This window comes from Rosa chinensis, chromosome 2 (assembly GCF_002994745.2).
Source record: "Rosa chinensis cultivar Old Blush chromosome 2, RchiOBHm-V2, whole genome shotgun sequence".
NCBI lineage: Eukaryota > Viridiplantae > Streptophyta > Magnoliopsida > Rosales > Rosaceae > Rosa > Rosa chinensis.
The window spans coordinates 76,230,040-76,249,209 of NC_037089.1; the positions used below are offsets into that span (position 1 = coordinate 76,230,040).

The 19,170-nt window shown below is 40.1% G+C and overlaps 3 protein-coding genes across 7 annotated transcripts; 2 read left to right on the forward strand and 1 right to left on the reverse strand.

Annotated features, from left to right (window-relative positions):
- Window positions 1-2,398: 2,398 nt before the first annotated feature.
- LOC112184308 lies at window positions 2,399-4,807 on the reverse strand. 3 transcript variants are annotated; one of them, XR_005807468.1, is made up of 2 exons: window positions 2,920-4,807; window positions 2,399-2,793 (listed from the first exon to the last, which is right to left on the reverse strand). XR_005807468.1 is itself a non-coding variant. In XM_040515545.1 (2 exons), exons 1-2 carry the CDS (start codon window positions 4,333-4,335, stop codon window positions 3,066-3,068), a joined length of 921 nt encoding a protein of 306 aa, XP_040371479.1. In that variant the 5' UTR covers window positions 4,336-4,807; the 3' UTR covers window positions 2,827-3,065. The 3 variants fall into 3 exon arrangements, 2 of the variants coding, with proteins under 2 accessions (XP_040371479.1, XP_024178338.2); XM_040515545.1 differs by lacking the exon at window positions 2,399-2,793 and having other exon boundaries at window positions 2,827-3,094; window positions 3,444-4,807; XM_024322570.2 differs by lacking the exon at window positions 2,399-2,793 and having other exon boundaries at window positions 2,827-3,132; window positions 3,444-4,806.
- Window positions 4,808-6,410: 1,603 nt separating this feature from the next.
- On the forward strand, window positions 6,411-11,983 carry LOC112185028 (formin-like protein 3). 3 transcript variants are annotated; one of them, XM_024323239.2, is made up of 7 exons: window positions 6,411-6,976; window positions 7,842-8,625; window positions 8,711-9,143; window positions 9,233-9,423; window positions 9,800-10,035; window positions 10,193-11,391; window positions 11,665-11,983. In XM_024323239.2, exons 1-6 carry the CDS (start codon window positions 6,812-6,814, stop codon window positions 11,360-11,362), a joined length of 2,979 nt encoding a protein of 992 aa, XP_024179007.1. In that variant the 5' UTR covers window positions 6,411-6,811; the 3' UTR covers window positions 11,363-11,391; window positions 11,665-11,983. The 3 variants fall into 3 exon arrangements, with proteins under 3 accessions (XP_024179007.1, XP_040370106.1, XP_040370107.1); XM_040514172.1 differs by having other exon boundaries at window positions 11,675-11,983; XM_040514173.1 differs by lacking the exon at window positions 11,665-11,983 and having other exon boundaries at window positions 10,193-11,555.
- A 4,953-nt stretch (window positions 11,984-16,936) lies between these two features.
- LOC112188412 (STOREKEEPER protein) lies at window positions 16,937-18,560 on the forward strand. The gene has a single exon (XM_024327521.2). It carries the CDS (start codon window positions 17,021-17,023, stop codon window positions 18,293-18,295), a length of 1,275 nt encoding a protein of 424 aa, XP_024183289.1. The 5' UTR covers window positions 16,937-17,020; the 3' UTR covers window positions 18,296-18,560.
- The last annotated feature ends 610 nt before the right edge of the window (window positions 18,561-19,170 follow it).

Here is a 19,170-nt window from a genome sequence, read left to right on the forward strand (position 1 = left end):
ATATGATTACAATAGGAAACAAGATCCTAATTAAATACAGAATATTCACAGCTCATTCCAACACTCCCCCTCAAGTTGGTGCATAGATGTCAAATTGTCAATCATGCCCAACTTGTCAAGTGAGCTGTTAAATACTTTTCCAGATACTGCCTTGGTAAGGACATCCGCCAACTGGTCCTCTGATCGAACGAAAGGAAACTGAATTATCTTCCTGTCCAAATTCTCCTTGATGAAATGTCGATCTACCTCTATATGCTTTGTATAGGGATTGTGCGCAATCTCAATTGCTGGTTGGTTGTCACAATGCAAACTCATTAAAATCTTACTCCTGAGGCCCAAATATTTTAATAGATGTCTAATCCATAACAACTCACAAACACCATGAGCCATGCCTCTAAATTCAGCCTCAACACTGGACCTAACAATGACCTTTTGTTTCTTACTCCGCCATGTCACAAGATTTCCTCCAACAAAAGTGAAATATCCTGAAGTAGACCTGCCCAATCAGCGTCTGTATAACCTTCAATTGTCAGTTCTCCTTTCTTGGAAAACAACAACCCCTTCCCTGGGGCAGCCTTTAAATACCTTAGAATTCGATAAACTGCATTCATGTGTTCTTCACTAGGTGCATGCATAAACTGACTCACCACACTTACTGTATAGGCAATATCTGGCCTAGTATGTGATAAATATATTAATCGACCGACAAGACGCTGATACCTAGATTTATTTGTGGGGACTTGATCTTTGTACTCAGCAAGTTTATGATTCATCTCCATAGGTGTTTCAATCGGTTGACAACCAAGCATTTTAGTCTCTGTTAATAAATCAAGGACATACTTTCACTGTGACAATGAGATCCCCTCCTTTGACCTTGCTACCTCAATTCCCAAAAAATACTTCAGGTGCCCGAGATCTTTCATCTCAAATTCTGTAGCTAAATGTTCTTGTAATGCTTTTCTTTCTATTGGATCATCCCCGGTGACCACCATATCATCTACATATACTATGAGTTCTGTTAACTTCCCTGATTTGCGTTTGATGGAAAGAGTATGATCTGAGTTACTCTGTCGATACCCAAATGACTTCATAGCTTTTGTGAACCTTCCGAACCATGCCCTTGGTGACTGCTTTAGACCATACAATGACTTCTTCAACTTACACACCTTACCCACATCAGTAGGTTTGCACTGGCTCCCTGGGGGCACATCCATGTAGACTTCCTCTTCTAGGTCTCCATGTAGAAACGCATTCTTAACATCAAACTGTTGTAATGGCCAATCATAAGTGGCAGCCAAGGATATGAGCACTCTAATGTTATTGATCTTTGCCACAGGGGCAAATGTCTCTTGATAGTCCACTCCATACTTCTGTGTATATCCCTTTGCCACGAGCCGTGCCTTATACTGATCTATGCTCCCATCTACTTTTAGCTTCACTGTAAATATCCATCTACACCCGACAGTCTTCTTCCCTTGAGGTAAGGGCACAATCTCCCAAGTAGCATTCTTTTGTAATGTCTTCATCTCTTCACTCATTGCTTTTCGCCACTTTGGATCATCCAATGCTTCCTGCATATTTCTAGGAATAGCCACAGTGGATAATTGATTTATAGTTAGTGCATATGACTCAGACAACCTATGGGTAGACACATAATTAGCTATTGGATATTTGGCTTTTGCTCTAGGGTCCGGATCATATTGTTTTCTTGGGATTCCCTTATTAGGCCTATGGGAATATCTAGGTTCAACAAATGTTGTAAGAACAGATGACTGAATGGACTCACTAGGATTATAAAGAACAATTTCTTGCCAAGGATTTACCTGTGGAAGGGACTTCCAAGAAGTATCCTCATGCAATGGTGTTGAAGGAGAGACAGAAGGGGAAAAATTAGTACCTGACTTCAACTAGTCAACGTCTTCATGAAGCTGGTTTAACTGGTCGAAAAACTGCATTTCTGGAGGGGTACTCTACTGGTCGAACCCCTCATTCCACTCTTCAAAAAACTATTGCCGCGTCTGCTGCGTCAATTGCTCTTCAATGTCTTCAAGTTCAAAGAAGATCTTCTGAGGATTTTCTTCCATACACCCATTCTCCCCCTAAAGAGAAGAATCAGAGCCTTGCTTTTTAAAATTGCTTCATCTTCATGAAAAGAGACATCCAAATAAACATGAAGGGTCTTCGTCTGAGGATCATAACAACGGTACCCCTTCTGGAATTCGGCATAACCAACAAAGATACACTTCTTCGCGCAGGGATCAAGTTTGCTCCTTTGATGTTTGGGTATGTGCACATAGGCCACACACCCAAAAATTAGGGGTTCTAGATTAGGTAGTACCGGGGCAGAGATCAATCTACCCAACTTCTGCTTAGGAGTTTCGAAATCAATCACACTAGACTGAGTGCGATTGATAAGATAAGTTGCAGACTTCAATGCTTCACCCCAATATTCACGAGCGACATTCATACCAAAGAGAGAGGCACGAAGGACTTCCAACAACTGATTATTATTTCGTTCCGCTAGCCCATTTTGCTGTGGTGTATAGGAACATGAGGTTTGGTGACGAATTCCTTGACTGCGGCAAAAATCAGCCATTGCATTACTCATGTATTCGCCGCCATTCTGATAAACTTGGATATTCTTTTGATATTGAGAAGAGACCATTGTATGGAATTCCTGAAAGGCTTTAAAGACTTCTCCCTTATGCTTTAGTAACACAACCCAAGTCTTTCGAGTACACTCATCAATAAATGTAACAAAATAAGTAGCACCCGAGAGGTAGAATACTTCACCTGGCCCCAAACATCGGAGTGAATAGTCATAAAGGGAATTGAACTTTTATTAAAACTTGGAGCATAAGAAATCCGGTGGCTTTTAGCCAGTTCACAAACTTCACATGTAAAATCAGAATCACTAACCATTGAAAACAAATGTGGTTGTAGTTTCCTAAGATATCCAAAAGAAAGATGGCCTAAACGTCGATGCCATAACCAAACTACTGCTCTTGCTTCTTCTACTCCCCCTGTCTTGTGTGCTTATCCCAATTTCTGATTGCCTTTATCTGTCAAGTCCAGGTAGTACAAGTTTCCCCTTCTAACACCATAGCCAAGAATCTTCCGGGTTAGGATATCCTAAAGTATACAAAAGGAAGGCCAAAAAAATTACTAAACAGGATAGGGCCATAGTGATTTGGCCAACAGATAACTGAAGAGACTATAAGCTAATGATGGGACAATAAGAACAGTATCCAAAGTAAGAGAGGGTGAAAGAGTGACAGAACCTTCCCCAGAAACTGGAGAAGGACTACCATCAGCAGTAGAAATGATGGCCTGAGATGAAGGTTTGATTGAATGAAGTATAGTTGGGTCATTCGTCATATGATCTGATGCACCTGTGTTCCAAGTAGTATTACTAGAAACAGCAGTAACATTCAAAGTCTTACCGGGATTATCTGTCTGAGTCACATTAGCGGTTGCTTGTGCCTTTCCTTGATCTGGAGATGTTTCAGAAGTATTTATTGCAGCTTTGCCTCCAAGATTCTTCCGAGGCTTCTTGGCGAAATCCCACCATTCTGGATAGCCAATAATCTCATAGCACTTCCATTTAGAATGACTTGATTCCCCACAATGCTGACAAACTAACCCTCCAGGCCGAGATAGGGAAGAATTGTACCGAGGCCGAGGATTTTGTGGGGAAGCACTGGGTTTGGCTGAAGATGGTCCAGAAGGCAGGCCTTGTCTAGGACGAGTAACTGCTAATACCGAGCCTTCAGAAACTGCTGGACAGCTACCCATAGTCTTCTTTTGCTGATCCACCATGCGGACATAAGCATAGCTGCTCTTAAGATCTAATTTGGGCTCTTTGCGCAAAATTTCTCCACAAATCTGATCAAAATCAGAGTCCAGACCACTCAAGAAAATATGGACCCGGAGTCGGGCCATTGCGGCGCTGAGTTGAGTCACTCCCGCGACCGTGTCTTCTTGAGTTGTGCTCCTGTGATCAATCTCTTGAAAAATGGCGATCAATTCATTGTAATATGTAGAGAGAGGTCTCCCATTTTGCAGAGTAGTGAAGGACTTCCGATTCAATTCGAAAATCCGAGTTTCATCAGACCCATCATAGAAAGTTTTGGAAACGGCATCCCAGATTTCCTGAGCGGTACCAAGTCGAATGAACCTCTGCATAAGTGTTGGAATCATTGAATCAATAAGCCAACACTTGACTTTGTGGTTGTCAGTGACCCACGTATCATAGTTGGGATCTCCAAGTGGTGGCTTGGCTGCTGCTCCGGTAAGATAGCACATTTTATTGCGAGCACCAATACGCATCTCCATAACCTGAGACCAGAGAGAATAGTTGGTCTCATCGAGGATGACTCCTGTAGGGAATGGTGAAGAATCTTTGTGGTATTGAACATGAACAACTGGTGGAACTGGTGATTCAGATGAGGATGGAAGTACTTTGGTGGTTTCGTCAATTAATGGCCATGATTCAAAATGAGGATTTGTTTTCGGGTTTCAGGATCTGTACTTGCAGATGAACACTTCGAAATTCGGGACAAATTCGGATTCGGAATTCGGGATTCAAAGGTAGGAGAGTGTTGTCCTAAGAGTTAGGATCGAACATCCTCTGATACCATATCAGAACTGATGGCTTAGAATATGGTGATACTTTTATTCTTCTCCATAAGGAGGAATATATATTGATACATCCCTATACATTAAGGTAAGTAATAAACAAGATATTGGACTCCTATAAGATATCTGATTACAATAGGAAACAAGATCCTAATTAAATACAGAATATTCACAGCTCATTCCAACACATGCGACGTTAATTTTGAGCTTTAGCTATTGTTTTACTTTTAGCTAGTCTGTATAAATGCTTCCAGCTAGCCAAGGAGCTAGGTTAGGACTTAGGAGCTAGATGAACTTGAATATTGTACTGAAGCAATTATCTGTTGATCCTATTACAGGATATGCAGTTGGCAAAGGCTTCTCAGAGGACATTCAACATCGTCAAGAATACGCGGCCTTCCACAGTGCTGGCCCGGGTAATATCTCCCACAAAAATTGCCAGAAGTGTATGAGTTTGCAAGCAAAGAGCTTTTCGATCAAACGCTGTCTTTACTACCTTGGTTAGAGTGGTGCCTCTTAAAATACGCAAATGCCCATCTTGTGAGCAGAACGGACACGATTAATGGGATTCTATATACGTGACGAGTACGATACCCGTTTATACTCCTAGGTTGTAATTCGATGATGCAGTTGATAAGTTGTTAACCAACTTATGTAGTAAATTAAGCTTCTACTAGTCCGCTGCCATATGGTCATGGCCACTTGTTATTTGAGAGTGGGGACTATTTATGGTGCGGCTCAATGTACTCGCGACCTATTGTATCCTTGTGATTTCTCTGTTAACCCTTGTAAGCAATGCCTTGATGTAGCCGTGAGTGAACTTTCAAATTACCTTAGCTGGCTTAGGCTTTTGTTGTATTTTGTAACTGTTGTTGTTTAGTTTTTGTTTGTTCAGTTTGCTTTGTTGTTTGTAATATACTCTGTTTCGTTAATAAAATTCCTTTCACTGAAAAATAAAATAAAATTACAACCATGAATTGAGTGAGTGGCTTATTTATTATGAAAGTCATTATTTTAGCTTTGATGTTTCCGTATCAGATTCTAACTCTTTTCTTTATGCTATCGAAAGTTATGACTCATTTAGGAGTTTATGAAAAGAAGTAAGAACGTCTTTTTTTCTTTCCGTTTGATTGAAAATGAGCTGAGGTCTAAAAGGAAACAACACAAAAAGAAATTTTAACCCATTAATTGAACTTATTACACATGGCTCTCGGTTGTCACTATACAAATCACACAGATAAGAGAGATGGCAGAATCAGGAAAGTTCATAAAGAAGTAACAACCTTAATCTCGGCCAAACTATCAATCACCACCCCCTATGTTTCGCTTCCTCTAGATATGAAGTAGCTTAAAACTCTAAATTTGGCTCACAAGATCCTTACAAAAGAAGCATTTTCTTAGTATACATAAAGAGTTTAGATTCTAGGTTAGATTCCATACTAAATTTCGGGACAAACAACATGAGAAATGTTAACATTTTAGTTATTAATGAAATTTCATCTACTGATTAATCTTTCGATTAAAAATTTTCTAATACACATGAGACCACATTAGTTGAAAAAATATATATATATATATATATATATATATATATATATTGTAAAACCAGGAGAAAATAGGGAAGAAAAAGACCAAAAAGTCCATGTCAACCATGGGCGTCCCACATTGTTCTCCGCACGTCTACATTACTCTGTCCTTCTCTTTCTCTCTCCTCTTAAACCCCCCGAAAAACAAGAAACATCCCTAAGAAGAAAATTTTCTAACAGAACACATATTTTTCAAAAAAAAAAAAAAATCCAACAGAAAAATCCTCCTGGGTTTTTCTTTTCGGCCGGTTTTCTGGGTTGGATTGCGTTCTGATTCATTTGCATGCTGGTCGTGAAGGCATTGCGTTCATATAACACACGTAAATCCTCTTCCACTTTTAAAATCAGAGGATATTGCCTAATTCAACAGCCGTTGATTCCAAATTGTTGTTGCTTCTTCCCAACATGACAACTTTGACGTGGGTTGTTCCCATATTGAGCTGAAGAACGTCGTCGTTCCCGGACCTCGCAGCCAAAACGTTTCTGTTGGACGGCCCCGGCGGTTGTTGGAAGAGCTAAAAGGGCTTGTGGGCCGTCGAAACGTTCCAGTTTGGTTTGGCGGGAAAAGGATGAAATGAAAAGGTGGGATGGTGATTTGGGAAGGGATGCAAATGAGAAGAGCCAGTTATGCGGTTTTCGTGATTCTGCTCTGTGCATTGGTCATTGGGGCCTCAGAGGGCGTCAGGAGGACCAAAGAAACGTTTTATGGAGGTGATTGGGTTTCGCATGAGGAGGAGATGGATGAACATATGGTATGTTTTAATATACTTTTTTTGTGCTGCAAGTTTTCTGCATTTCATGAATATAGATAGATTATGAGTTTGAAGGTTGAACCTGTTTGATACACATTTTTCGATTAGGATGATCATGTTGTTGTGGAAAAATTTTGTCATTGTACTGAAAATAATGGGGCACAATTTGTTCTTGGTTAGTTACAGGTAAGATTCAAAGATAGGGGATGTGCTCCAACACATTTATATAAATTAGAAACTTGTTTTTCTTATTTTTGCAATGTATTCTTTGGAAAGCAAGTAAAAGCATTTGGGAAGAGAAAAGACAATTGTCTATAGGTGACACGGTTATATTCTTTGATGAATACATAAAGAGATCGATTTGCACATTATGGTTACTTGAAAGTTCTTGTTATACATGCCGTCAAGCTATATGCTAAAATGTATCCCTTAACCTGCTCTTCGTCAGTCGATATTTTTTTTTGGGGGGTGGTTTATACTTTATAGAAGCAAATGGCTCGTAGAAGTTGGTTCATTTAAGGGACGTATATGATGTTTTTTTTTTTTTCCTTTCCTTCTTTTATTTAAAGATGATCAAATGATTTCACTCCTACCCTCATGATGACTCGAATCCAGGACCTTGATCTTGGGTAGTGGGTGCTCTAACAAAATATTGGATGAACTAATTTTGAGATAGAAAAACTAACAATCATGGTACGTAATGATTGCCATAACCGCATTTAGCCGGGTGGGGAAATGAAAGGTGCAACAAGGGAAAGAGTGAGAGCATCTGCAATTGTTTTATTGAAGTCATTATAATTTGTTCATTCTTGCGCAAAAGATTGCATGATCATGAAATCTATTTAACTAGATATTCTGATTGCAGGCGGAGCAGGTATGGTACCATTGCAAGAAAGAATTAATAGGCGGGACAGATGGGGTTGAAGATCTTGATTTGTATATTCCACAGGAAGCAGCCAGTGACGAAACAGTGTTCTTTTCAAAGAGCAACATACACGATGCGATTTTAGTTCTTCCTCCTGATGTGAAACAAACACTTGTTGATTGCTTAAGAAAGAAAGGGATTGTGTTTCATGCTCCTAGCAAAAGGAATAGCGGCAACAACTGGTTGATCAACTACTTTGAGTGGCTTTTAAGTTCGGATATTGCTCCTAAAAGATATTTGGCCAGTGGTTCCCCCAAGTCAAAAGCACCAGCCGCTGTTCCATCTCTAGCTCCAGGTCCTGCTTCTAAATTGTCTAGCGGTCGAGCACCTCCACGTTCAGTTCTATCTCCAAGCCCTACAGATGAGTCAGATAACAATGAAGCACCAGCACCTTCACCTTCACCTTCACCTCCTAAACAAAGTGGGAAGGGAAGTCCACCTCCCAAACCAAGTGGGAAAGTAGCTGCTTCAAGTCCACCAGCAAAACCGGCCAAAACAAAAAGTCCACCAGCAAAACCAGCCAAAACAAATGGTCCACCATCAAAGGATGGCAGTATGAGTATGATCAGAATAATTGGTATTGCTAGTGCTGCAGTAGTGATAATTTTGCTTGTTGTACTGCCGATCTGCTGCTGCTGTCTAAAGAAAAGAAGAAGGAGAAGAAAAGTTAATCCGAGAAGTGTACCAAAGGATGACAGGCCTCTTCTCTATATATCTTCTTCTGGTATGCTATTTTGAGATTTCTGTTATCGACGACTTATGATTATCTTCAATTTCTAAAGCAAGTCACAATCTTTGTAATGCCGCAGGTTCTTCACAAATATCCAATAGTTTAGGTTCAAGTACCAGAGAGTTCAACGCTGGCGGAAAGTTGGGAAATTTGCCTATGAAAAATGAAAAAGGAAATGATTCTTCTGAGGCAAAGTCAGAAGGTACAGCAGGACCACCAAACCCTCCTGTACCACCTCCTCCAGGAAAAGCAGCTCCTCCGCCTCCTGGACCACCACCACCGCCTCCTCTTCGTCCTCGCCCGCCACCAGTACCTCCCAAAAATGCACCTAAACCAATGGCTGGTAAGACCCAAATTCCACCTAAAGGAAATCTCAAAGCAAACAGTGGCGATAATGCTGATGCTGGAAGTGAATCTGGAAAGACCAAGTTAAAACCATTCTTCTGGGATAAGGTTAATGCCAACCCTGATCAATCGATGGTCTGGCATGAGCTCAAAGAAGGATCATTCCAGTAAGGCTATAACTCTATCATCATGAATCTAATTTTCCACTAATAAGCTAATTTTGAAAACTCCAATTTAAATTCCAAATTGTTTCCAGGTTCAATGAGGAGAAGATAGAGTCTCTATTTGGTTATACAAAGAGCCAAAATGAGCGCAAAAAGGTTTCGCCATCGGAACCTGCAATCCAGTTTATCCAAATTATTGACAAAAAGAAAGCACAAAATCTATCAATTCTTCTGCGAGCATTGAATGTGACAACGGAAGAAGTTTCTGAGGCCCTCCGAGAAGGTGATGTATCTATCTCCCCCTGCTTTAATCCTTACCTCCCTACCTCCTTTCATCCCTTCCTCCCCCTAAACAACTTTTCTTCCACCTTAGAATGTATTGGTTTGGAAATGGAACCTCTGTTATGTTTTTCTATTGATTTATACAAGTACCAAGAAATGTTGAAAAAAAAAAAAAAAAACAGATATCAAGTCAATCACCATATGTACTAAACTTGATTTTCAAGTTACCTAGAATGAACGCTAGGAATTCTGATTTTTATTATCTTTTCCTGGATAATGGACTTGTATTTTGTACCACATGTATAGTTCTTAACTCCAAAGCCTTGAGTCTGTTATGTTTAAAGGCATCATCGACTTACATCTATTCACTGAATCAGGCAACGAGCTTCCTGTGGAGCTCCTCCAAACCCTGTTGAAGATGGCACCAACTTCAGAAGAGGAACTGAAGCTTAGGTTATACACAGGTGATCTTGCTCTACTAGGCCCTGCAGAGCGGTTCCTCAAAGCCATGGTTGAGATACCATTTGCTTTTAAGCGGATGGAGGCACTGCTCTTCATGTGTTCCTTCAATGAGGAGGTCTCTAACACTAAAGAATCCTTTGCAACTTTAGAGGTGAGACACTAGAACTTCTTCTATATTTTGTTTCACAACACTCCTAGTTTATTAGTTAGTCATGTGACTCATGTTCTGTATTTCTTTTGATAATCACATAAAAGAATTGCTTTAGTAATAACAGCAACTAATTGTTTCATTATTATCTAATTGGCAGGTTGCTTGCAGCAAGCTCAGGAAGAGCAGGCTATTCCTAAAACTTTTGGAAGCCGTACTAAAAACTGGCAACCGGATGAATGATGGTACCTACCGTGGTGGTGCACAAGCATTTAGGCTTGATACTCTCTTGAAACTGGCTGATGTAAAAGGAACTGATGGCAAGACCACACTCTTGCACTTTGTCGTTCAAGAGATCATCCGTTATGAGGGCATGAAAGCTGCCCGCAGAGCCAGAGAATCAAACCTGAGCATGTCCAACTCCAGTATGAGTACGGAGAATTTTGTTGAAGAGGTTGGTGAGGAATTAGCAGAGCACTATCGTAACCTTGGTCTTCAGGTTGTCTCAGGTTTAAGCGATGAACTTCAAGATGTGAAAAAGGCAGCAGTTGTAGATGCCGATAGCTTAACTGCAACAGTTTCAAATATTGGTACAAATCTAATAAAAGCTCGAGACTTTGTAAACACCGACTTGAAGAATAATCTGGATGAAGACAGCGAGTTCCATCGTGCACTAGCCAGTTTTCTGGAGCGTGCAGAAGGAGAAACTACATGTCTTCTAGAAGAAGAAAGGAGGATAACGACTCTTGTGAAGAGCACGGCAGATTACTTTCATGGGAACGCAATGAAGGATGAAGGCATTCGTTTGTTTGCCATTGTACGTGATTTTTTGGTAATACTAAATAAGGTATGTGCTGAGATTAGAATGCAAGCAATGAAGCAAGCGAAGACGAATTCCAGGAAAGAGGCTCTCGCACAAGCAAGTCCCAAGAAGGAGGCTCTCACACAAGCAAAATCAGAAAACCAGTCAGAAATGAATAAGGTACCCACAGAAGCTAGTTCAGAAAAGAAAGAGAAGGTTCCCACTGAAGCAAGTTCAGAAAAGAAAGAGAAGACTCCCACTGAAGCAAGTTCAGAAAAGAAAGAGAAGGCTCCCACAGAAGCAAGTTCAGAAAAGAAAGAGAAGGCTCCCACTGAAGCAAGTTCAGAAAATAAAGAGAAGGCTCCAACTGCAGCAAGTTCAGAAAAGAAAGAGAAGGCTCCCACAGAAGCAAGTTCAGAAAAACCGTCAGAAATTCAACAGCAACATTCAGATATTCGTCGGCGACTCTTTCCAGCAATTGCAGAACTGCGAATACAGGATGATTTCAGTTCAGATGATGAGACTTGAGCCAACTCATTAGCTGCCATTTGGAATAGGTATGAAAGAGTTTTAGACTAGGGAAGCATGCATATGCTTCTCTTCCTTGTTTAAATTATGTATATTACATATGCTTTGGCTCTGTGTGCAAGCAAATTAAAAGTAAATTGATGTCAAGTAATGCAATTGTGTGCTATAAATATATCGGCAGAATGAAACTGTCCTTTTTGTTTTGTATATTAGAAGACAATGCTTGTTGAAGTTGCTAGTAATTCCCTTTTTGTGATGTAAATTAACCACAAGCTCTGTAATCACTGAGATTTCTTGTCTAGTGGTATTCAGGTGGCATGATGACCAGAAGTTACCTCCCACAATTGATCCATCTCAGAGTTCCTATCCGGGAAGGCTCCAACAAAGACATCTGTTTTGACAAAGACTACTGGCTCAAGAGGGACTCCAATGATCCAAAGGCAGATATGTTTTTCAACTTTCAAGTATACAGAAAGACCTGATGTAAATGTAAAATCGGAAACAACACTAACATAATTACTGTTTTTGCTATCCCTTTGTCATTTTACACCCTCTCATACGAACCAAATGCATCTAGTTTTGACTTTTGAGTTTGTATTTCATGAAAGGTGATGAATTTGTTACACTGGTTTTTTACTTATTCCCTTTGGAATTGCTTCATTAGGTGATTGATTAGCTACAAAATAATGTTTAAGCAGCTGGTCCCTTCTTGGCCTGGTGGTATTTGCTTTATTTGTGAAGACTACTAGTCCAAGGATCGACTGGCATCACCAAACAACAAGAACCAAAACAAAAAATAATGTTTAAGCACAAAGCGTCATGAAAGATAACCTATCTACCGTCGAATATCGACGTTCGGTAAATTATATATAAGATAGCCAATATAAAACACTTGATATTCGGTGGCCTTAATTTTTTTTTTTTTTTTTTGAGGGGAACGGAAGACTGATCCATTGATATAAAATCATACAACCTCACTCGGTCAAGCATTAAGGGTACAAACACCCCTCATATTACAATCATTGCTCAAGTAGTGCACTGAATGCACATAAAAAATGACTACTAGCCTAGACTACTGCGCCTTGAACACTAATAAGCTACAACACCAAAAAATCAGTACATCCACCTAAGACCCTAATGGTGTACATCAGTACTGATCTTTGGGCACATTGTAACGTCTTAGAGAAACAAGGTATACAAGGCCAAGGCCTATAGCACCCAATAAGGGAATTATTGAAACAAAAAACAAGAAAAAACTCATGCAACAGTCCAACTGGCCCAAAAGAAAGCAATATCCAAGGCCCAAACCAGCCTGGCCAAGCCCAGCCCAGCCTCCACTTCCCTGTGCACCTGCCACACGCACACAACGACGATCCCACCACCACGACTCACCGTGAAGGAGGAACTGCCGCCCGCATCAAGGAAGATCACCACCACCGCGATGCCACCACCACAGAGAAGACACCAAAACAGCCAGACTTGGGTCCAACCGATAGAACCCAACCTTCAAGCTGCCACCAGAAATCCCCTAAAGACGCCATCATCGCTGCCTGGATCACCTGCCCACGCCGCCCGCGTTGTCCTTGATTCGGTACCCACGGTCGCTCAGCGCAGAGAACGACGACCAGACCTCACCGACCTGCACTGGCAACCCGAAAAATAGCTAGCCTCAAAGCCAAAAGGACCATAACCATCAATACCCGTCCGGCAGCGTCACAACATTGGCGAGGCAGAGCCAACGTTGACACTGGAGCGCCACTTGACGAGAACAAACTCGCAAAAGCCTAGGCAGAAGTCGTGCTCTTCTCTCACCCAAGCAGGCGGCTAGGGTTTTTAACATACTTATTCGGTGGCCTTCTTTTGGTAAAACGCTAAGAAGTGATAATTTTTTTGAATATTTGGTAATCAATCAATAAATATCTAGGTTTGAAATTAATTAAATAGCAAATTTTAGATACACATTTTGAAAAAAATTGCCCGTGCGCAGGTCGTGTTTTGTTTTCATCCATGCGGTCATTCAATTAAACCGTACAAGCAAAACTTTGTTTCTCTTCAAGTTAGTCTTGTCAAATACTATTTTACAAAAATGCTAAATACTGGTTACTACCTTCTAGTTTAGGTCCAAAATCAATTCAGTCCATAAACTTCTAATTTTATCAAAAACACCCCTGCAGTTTCAATTTTGATCTAATATGTCCAATCTGTTAGTCTTTCAATAATTAAGTCATTTAACTTGTTGACGTGGCTCATATATGGCCTATGTTTTATGATGTGGTATTGAGGTGGCATGCATAGTCAATTTAGGAGTGGGTCTCACTATTAGAAATCTATCAAATAAAAAGTTTTTCATCAAATAATCCAACTATAAGTTTAACCCATAACAAAATATTGACGAATTAGACCTATTAGATCAAAATTGAAATTACAGGGGTGTTTCATATAAGTCTAGGGACTGAATTGATTTTGAACATAAACTACAGGGTAGTAACCAGTATTTAGCCTTTTACAAAAATACCCTTCTAATTATAGCCAAACACTTTTGTCAGTTTCCTTTTGTTTCTTCTTAATTCAAGATAATATCTGCAGCTGATATTTGATTCTCTGTGATTCTTTATCAAATCAATTCAACATAAATTCATAATAATCAATTTTTTAGTTTATATTGTGAAGAAAACTTTTTCTTTCATCCGGGTCTTTTTGGTTTATAAGCATATCTATTTTGAGGTATTTATACATAACAGGTGAATAAATTATGTATCTAGAAATGCTCAAATTGGCGTGAAATAATTTTTTCAAGTCTACTGTATCCAATAACATGAGAATCTAGTATATTTTTGCATAAGGATGATAATGAGTCTGAGCAATTCAGATATTGTAAAACTCAACTTGCATTTCATCTAATCTTTTATAGTTAATATAGAAGAAATATTAATAGTTCTTGCACATTCTTTTACAATTTTTTCACATCATTCCTCTATACAATTTCATATTTGTCTTCGTCGCAAAATGAATCTCTGAGTAATAAACAACAAACAAAGTTAAATTTATGTCTTCAATTTGAATTGTGCTAACATATGATAATGCTACTAAGAAACAGTGAGTTGTCAGATAAACTTACCAGGCAATTTCCTTGGTTTTCTCAGGGGAACAAACTTTGCTCAAATTGCCAACGCAACGGGAAGACCAAAATTTCATAGCCTCAATTCCTGGAATAAACAAGAATCATGTCATTATTAAATGATAGTAGCACACTAATAGCACAGATAAATCCTCAAAAGCAGCTACTGATCCAAATGGTATATGATAAGTATCTCACATCCATAAAAACCAAGAAATAGGAAATCAAGTCTCATCAATTTCTATAATTAAATGATAAAGCTACTGACCCTCCATCAAGTTCCATTAGAAGAAACAAGTACATCTCATAGTATAAAGCCATTGACCCTTAATAAGCTTAGTAAAAAATGAGAATTCCAGAATGCATGCAGATTACATTTATACTGTATGTAATCCGGTCTCTGTGCTCTTATCTTCTTTGCTCCAATCGGTACATCCTCTTGGTCTATTGCAGCAGCCATCCTATTTGCCATTGCTATTAATTTGTGTAGAATGAGAAATGCAAATATATGAGTACCGACTCTCAGTAGTGTACTGAACCTCAATAGTTTACTGAACCTTAATTTGATTAAGATAATATCCACAGAGCAATACTAACAGCAATAATAAGATCAAATATCCACAGAGCCTATAGGTAGACATAATTGCAATGACATACCCATAAAGTAAAGCTAAGAAATCTGTCTAAAAATGCAAGCTCAACTAAACCGATAATAGATTTGAGTTGAATACCTCAGGCAATCAAGCGAATGCACTCATGAAGCTAAATCTATTGATCCTCATAAATAAACAACAAATGAGGCTGCAATACACATAGGGTTACTGACCCTCAATAGCAATACACATGGTTCTCTAACTTCAGTTACACCATTCACAATCTCAAACCTCTTAAATCAACCATCACATACAGAAAGGCACATATGTTATCATTGCATATCAAAAACTTAAAGACGTCACTCAAAGAATGGTCTTGACATGTTAATAAAAGTAATCATTATGGAACATAAATTCGATACAATTCGGCACCATTATGTATCCAAACATTTTAACACCTATCTAAGCAACACCATACTGACTTACAACAACATTCTCCAACAGAGCATGTCAATTATGAATATCACAAAAAATAGAAAGACTCAGCCTCTCTATTCTACAAAGCTTCAGCAACATCATCATACCAATTCGAAACACTCAATTACGAAAATCATAACCAATAGCTATTCTTCTAACACAAATTTGAGACTAAAGCTCAATTACGAAAATCATAACCAATAGCTATTCTTCTAATACGAAAATCATAACCAATAGCAATTCGAAACACAAATTCTTCTAACCTTGCCGTACGTATAAATGAAATCATGAAGCTAAGGCTACTTACCCTCAGAAACTAAAGCTCATACAATTCATTTCGATACAATTCATACAAAACTCATTATTTTCCATCAGAACAAGCAAATCTCAGAAACTAAAGCTACTGACCTTCAGAAACTAAAGTTAATGATCTTTAAAGGGTCCGTATAATCATTGATTGCACATATCGCAAGCATTTTAATAGTACTGACTCTCAATAAGCTCATAAAATTCATCATCAGTCACATAACATCAAGTTTCGCTGCCTAGCAACTCATCTTAATTGATACTGACCTCTCTCATTGGTGGATTTGCAGGTTGAGAATAAACTCTAGCTTCGCCACGTTCCTTGCCGGTAGATTTGCAGGCCAAGACCAAACAATAGCTTCTCCGTCTAGCTTCGCCGCCTAGCTTCTTCCCCTCACTTCTCTGATCGCTTCGCTGCCTCGCTTCTTCGTCTAGCTTCACTGCGTTGCTTCTCCGCCTCGCTTCTTCGTCTAGCTTCACTACGTTGCTTCTCCGCCTCGCCTCGTGGCCTAGCTTTGCCGAGTCACTTCACCGTCTAGCTTCATCAGAGCCCTAGATTTATCGATTTAGAGAGGATTTTGATTTTGGGAGAAATGGCTAATATTAGTGTTAATGGCATGTTGCATAATTTGTTTAAACTTCGAGTACTCTTTCTCTCATCAGGTTTACAATGGGCTAACAGTCCGTTAGTATTTTTGGCCGCACGGACTTCCTAAATATGGAGCCTGCTCTTAGTAAAATACTAAAATATAACGATTATTTATAGTTATCGTTGTTCCCCCTTAATTAAATAGTAGAAATTAGAACCAGTATAGAAAGAAGGAAAACAATCCTAATTCATGAATGCCTCTTCATTTCCCATTCCATTCGGAAAATTTGAATTCCCCATGAACTTCAACCCTTTGGTTTTCCAAGAAAAAAAATCATCGATGGCGGATTTGGACATGAAGAGTTTTCCTAATAGGACCCAATTACACCAACGCAGCTTGGTCCCACCACTTTACTCCAATATCTACGCGACACGTCACCAAATCCCTGGTGAAAACCCTACTACAACCTCTATATATAATAAGAAGCCTCTATACCTTGTGTGGCAAATTGAACCAAACCCCAAATTCTCTACTCACTTCAAGAATCACCAAAGACTCGATCTTTTCTTCTCCCATGGCTCCCAAGCGCCTCCTCCAAGACCCTCCCGCTGCTTCATCAATGGAGGAAGACTCCGACGCAGAGACCCTGGATGAAGAACAAGAAGAAGAAGAAGAAGAAGAGGAGCAAAACGACGCCGTTCAAGAAAAATCTGATGAGGAGGAAGAGGAGGAGGAAGAAGAAGAAGAAGATAATGAGGAAGAGGAGAATGTGAATGCTAAGAAGCCCGTTGTGATTCCCTCATCGTCAGTTGTTCCAAACCCTCAATCGGAATCGGCCTCCTCCGAAGACGACGACGCGGCCGCCGGGTCGGAGACCGAGTCCGACGACATCAACCACTCTCCATCCGCTTCCGATTTCACCGTCAAGCCCATTGTCTCCAAGCCCGTGAACGACTCCTCCTCCGCCAAGCCCACCAAGAAGCCCGCTCCGGCTCCGGCGAAGCCCGCTCCCGGGTCGAAGCGCCCGGCCGAGAGCGATCCGACTCCGAAAGACTCGAGGAAGAAGAAGAAGGGCGCCAACGGCGGAGACGATGAGGACACCAAAAAGGGTCGGCTTTGGGGCGAGGACGATGAGATTGCGATCCTGAAGGGGATGATAGACTTCAAGGCCAAGAAGGGGATCGACCCGTCTAGTAACATGGGCGCGTTCCATGAGTTCTTGAAGAGAAGCTTGAAGGCTGACGTCAGCAAGAACCAGTTGATGGATAAGGCCAGGAGGTTGAAGAAGAAGTACCATACGAATGCTGAGAAGGGCGAGAATGGGGAGGGCCCGGTGTTTTCGAAGGCGCATGAGTTGAAGTCGTTTGATTTGTCGAAGAAGATTTGGGGTGCTGAGGCTAATGGGGGAGATGATAGTGCAAAGAACAGTAGGAAGAAGCCGAGGAAGAGTGCCAAGGCTAACAACAACAACAACAACAACTCTTCTACAGTCTTGGCATTGCCTGTTTCGGATGCTGCGGCTGAGAGGAGTGTGGAGAAGAAAGTAAAAGTGGAGGAGATGAATGTTGCTAATGGCGGAGTTAAGGCTGCTGAGTCCGATGACTTTTGGTCCAAGTACCCATCGCTGAGTGATTCTTTGCAGCTTGCAAATTGCTCATCAAGGTGGGAGGGTTTGGAGAGAGTTATGATTCAGAAAATGCCTTCAATTGGGAGCTCAAAGGCTAAAGAGTTGGATGATAGGTGGAGGAAGTTGCAGGTCTTAGAGATGGAGTTGACTGTCAAGAAGCTTGATTTGATGCATGAACAGGCTAAGCTTTTATTGGATGGGATAAAGTCGCGGAAGGATTAGAAGTTTGCTTGGAGGTATAACTTATGGTTTTGTTGGAGTTTTTGATAATATTTTGAGTTGAAAACTTAGTACAGGTCTCTGATGGTGGGACTGTTTTGTTTCATCCATGGAGGTTCTCAAGTTTTGATTTGCTATTAGCCTTGGTATACATCTGTTACATGGAGAATTGGAGACTTATTTGCCTATAATTATAATTCTAAGTAGTTTTCCCTGACATTGTAGTGGTCTCTTTTGCACTTTAGCTTCATTGATATTTTGATATTGACATCCTTTTAATTATTTGACTGGTTCGTGCTCTGCAAAATTGCCCCCTTGGTTATTTGCAGTCCTAATCCCTAATTCCAGGGTAGAAAATAGGAACTAATCTGACCTATATATCAAACTTATATGCTCTTGGGAAGATTTCTACCCTTTCAATTGTTCGCATACTATAGTCCCATAATTGGATGCGGGATCACATAACTTGCTGCCCTTTGTTGCTTTGCCATATTTTGTGAAATCTAGTGTATTTGTTTGCTTGTGGCTTCTGTTTCAGAAGCTAATAATATGCTGACTAGTATAAAGTCCATGATTTCAAATATGATGGCTACTAATCCCTTATATACGGAAATTTTATTGTGCCCTCAATCAGAAGTTTGAGGATGCTTGAGTTAGACCTAGGCACATTGTTAGGCCTTTTTCTCTTAAATAGCCAAGAGCTCTGTATAAAGTGTAATTTCAGTCTATTTTGTGTGTTGTGCTCTCATGTTATTGGTATTGATGGTATTTCTGCCCAGTTGTATAATTCTCTCCTTGTTGAGCTGAGCTTCCTCTTTTCAGTTTTAATTGGCAACTCTACCATAGCTTTAGCGTTTTTGATGGTAGTTCTACTGTGT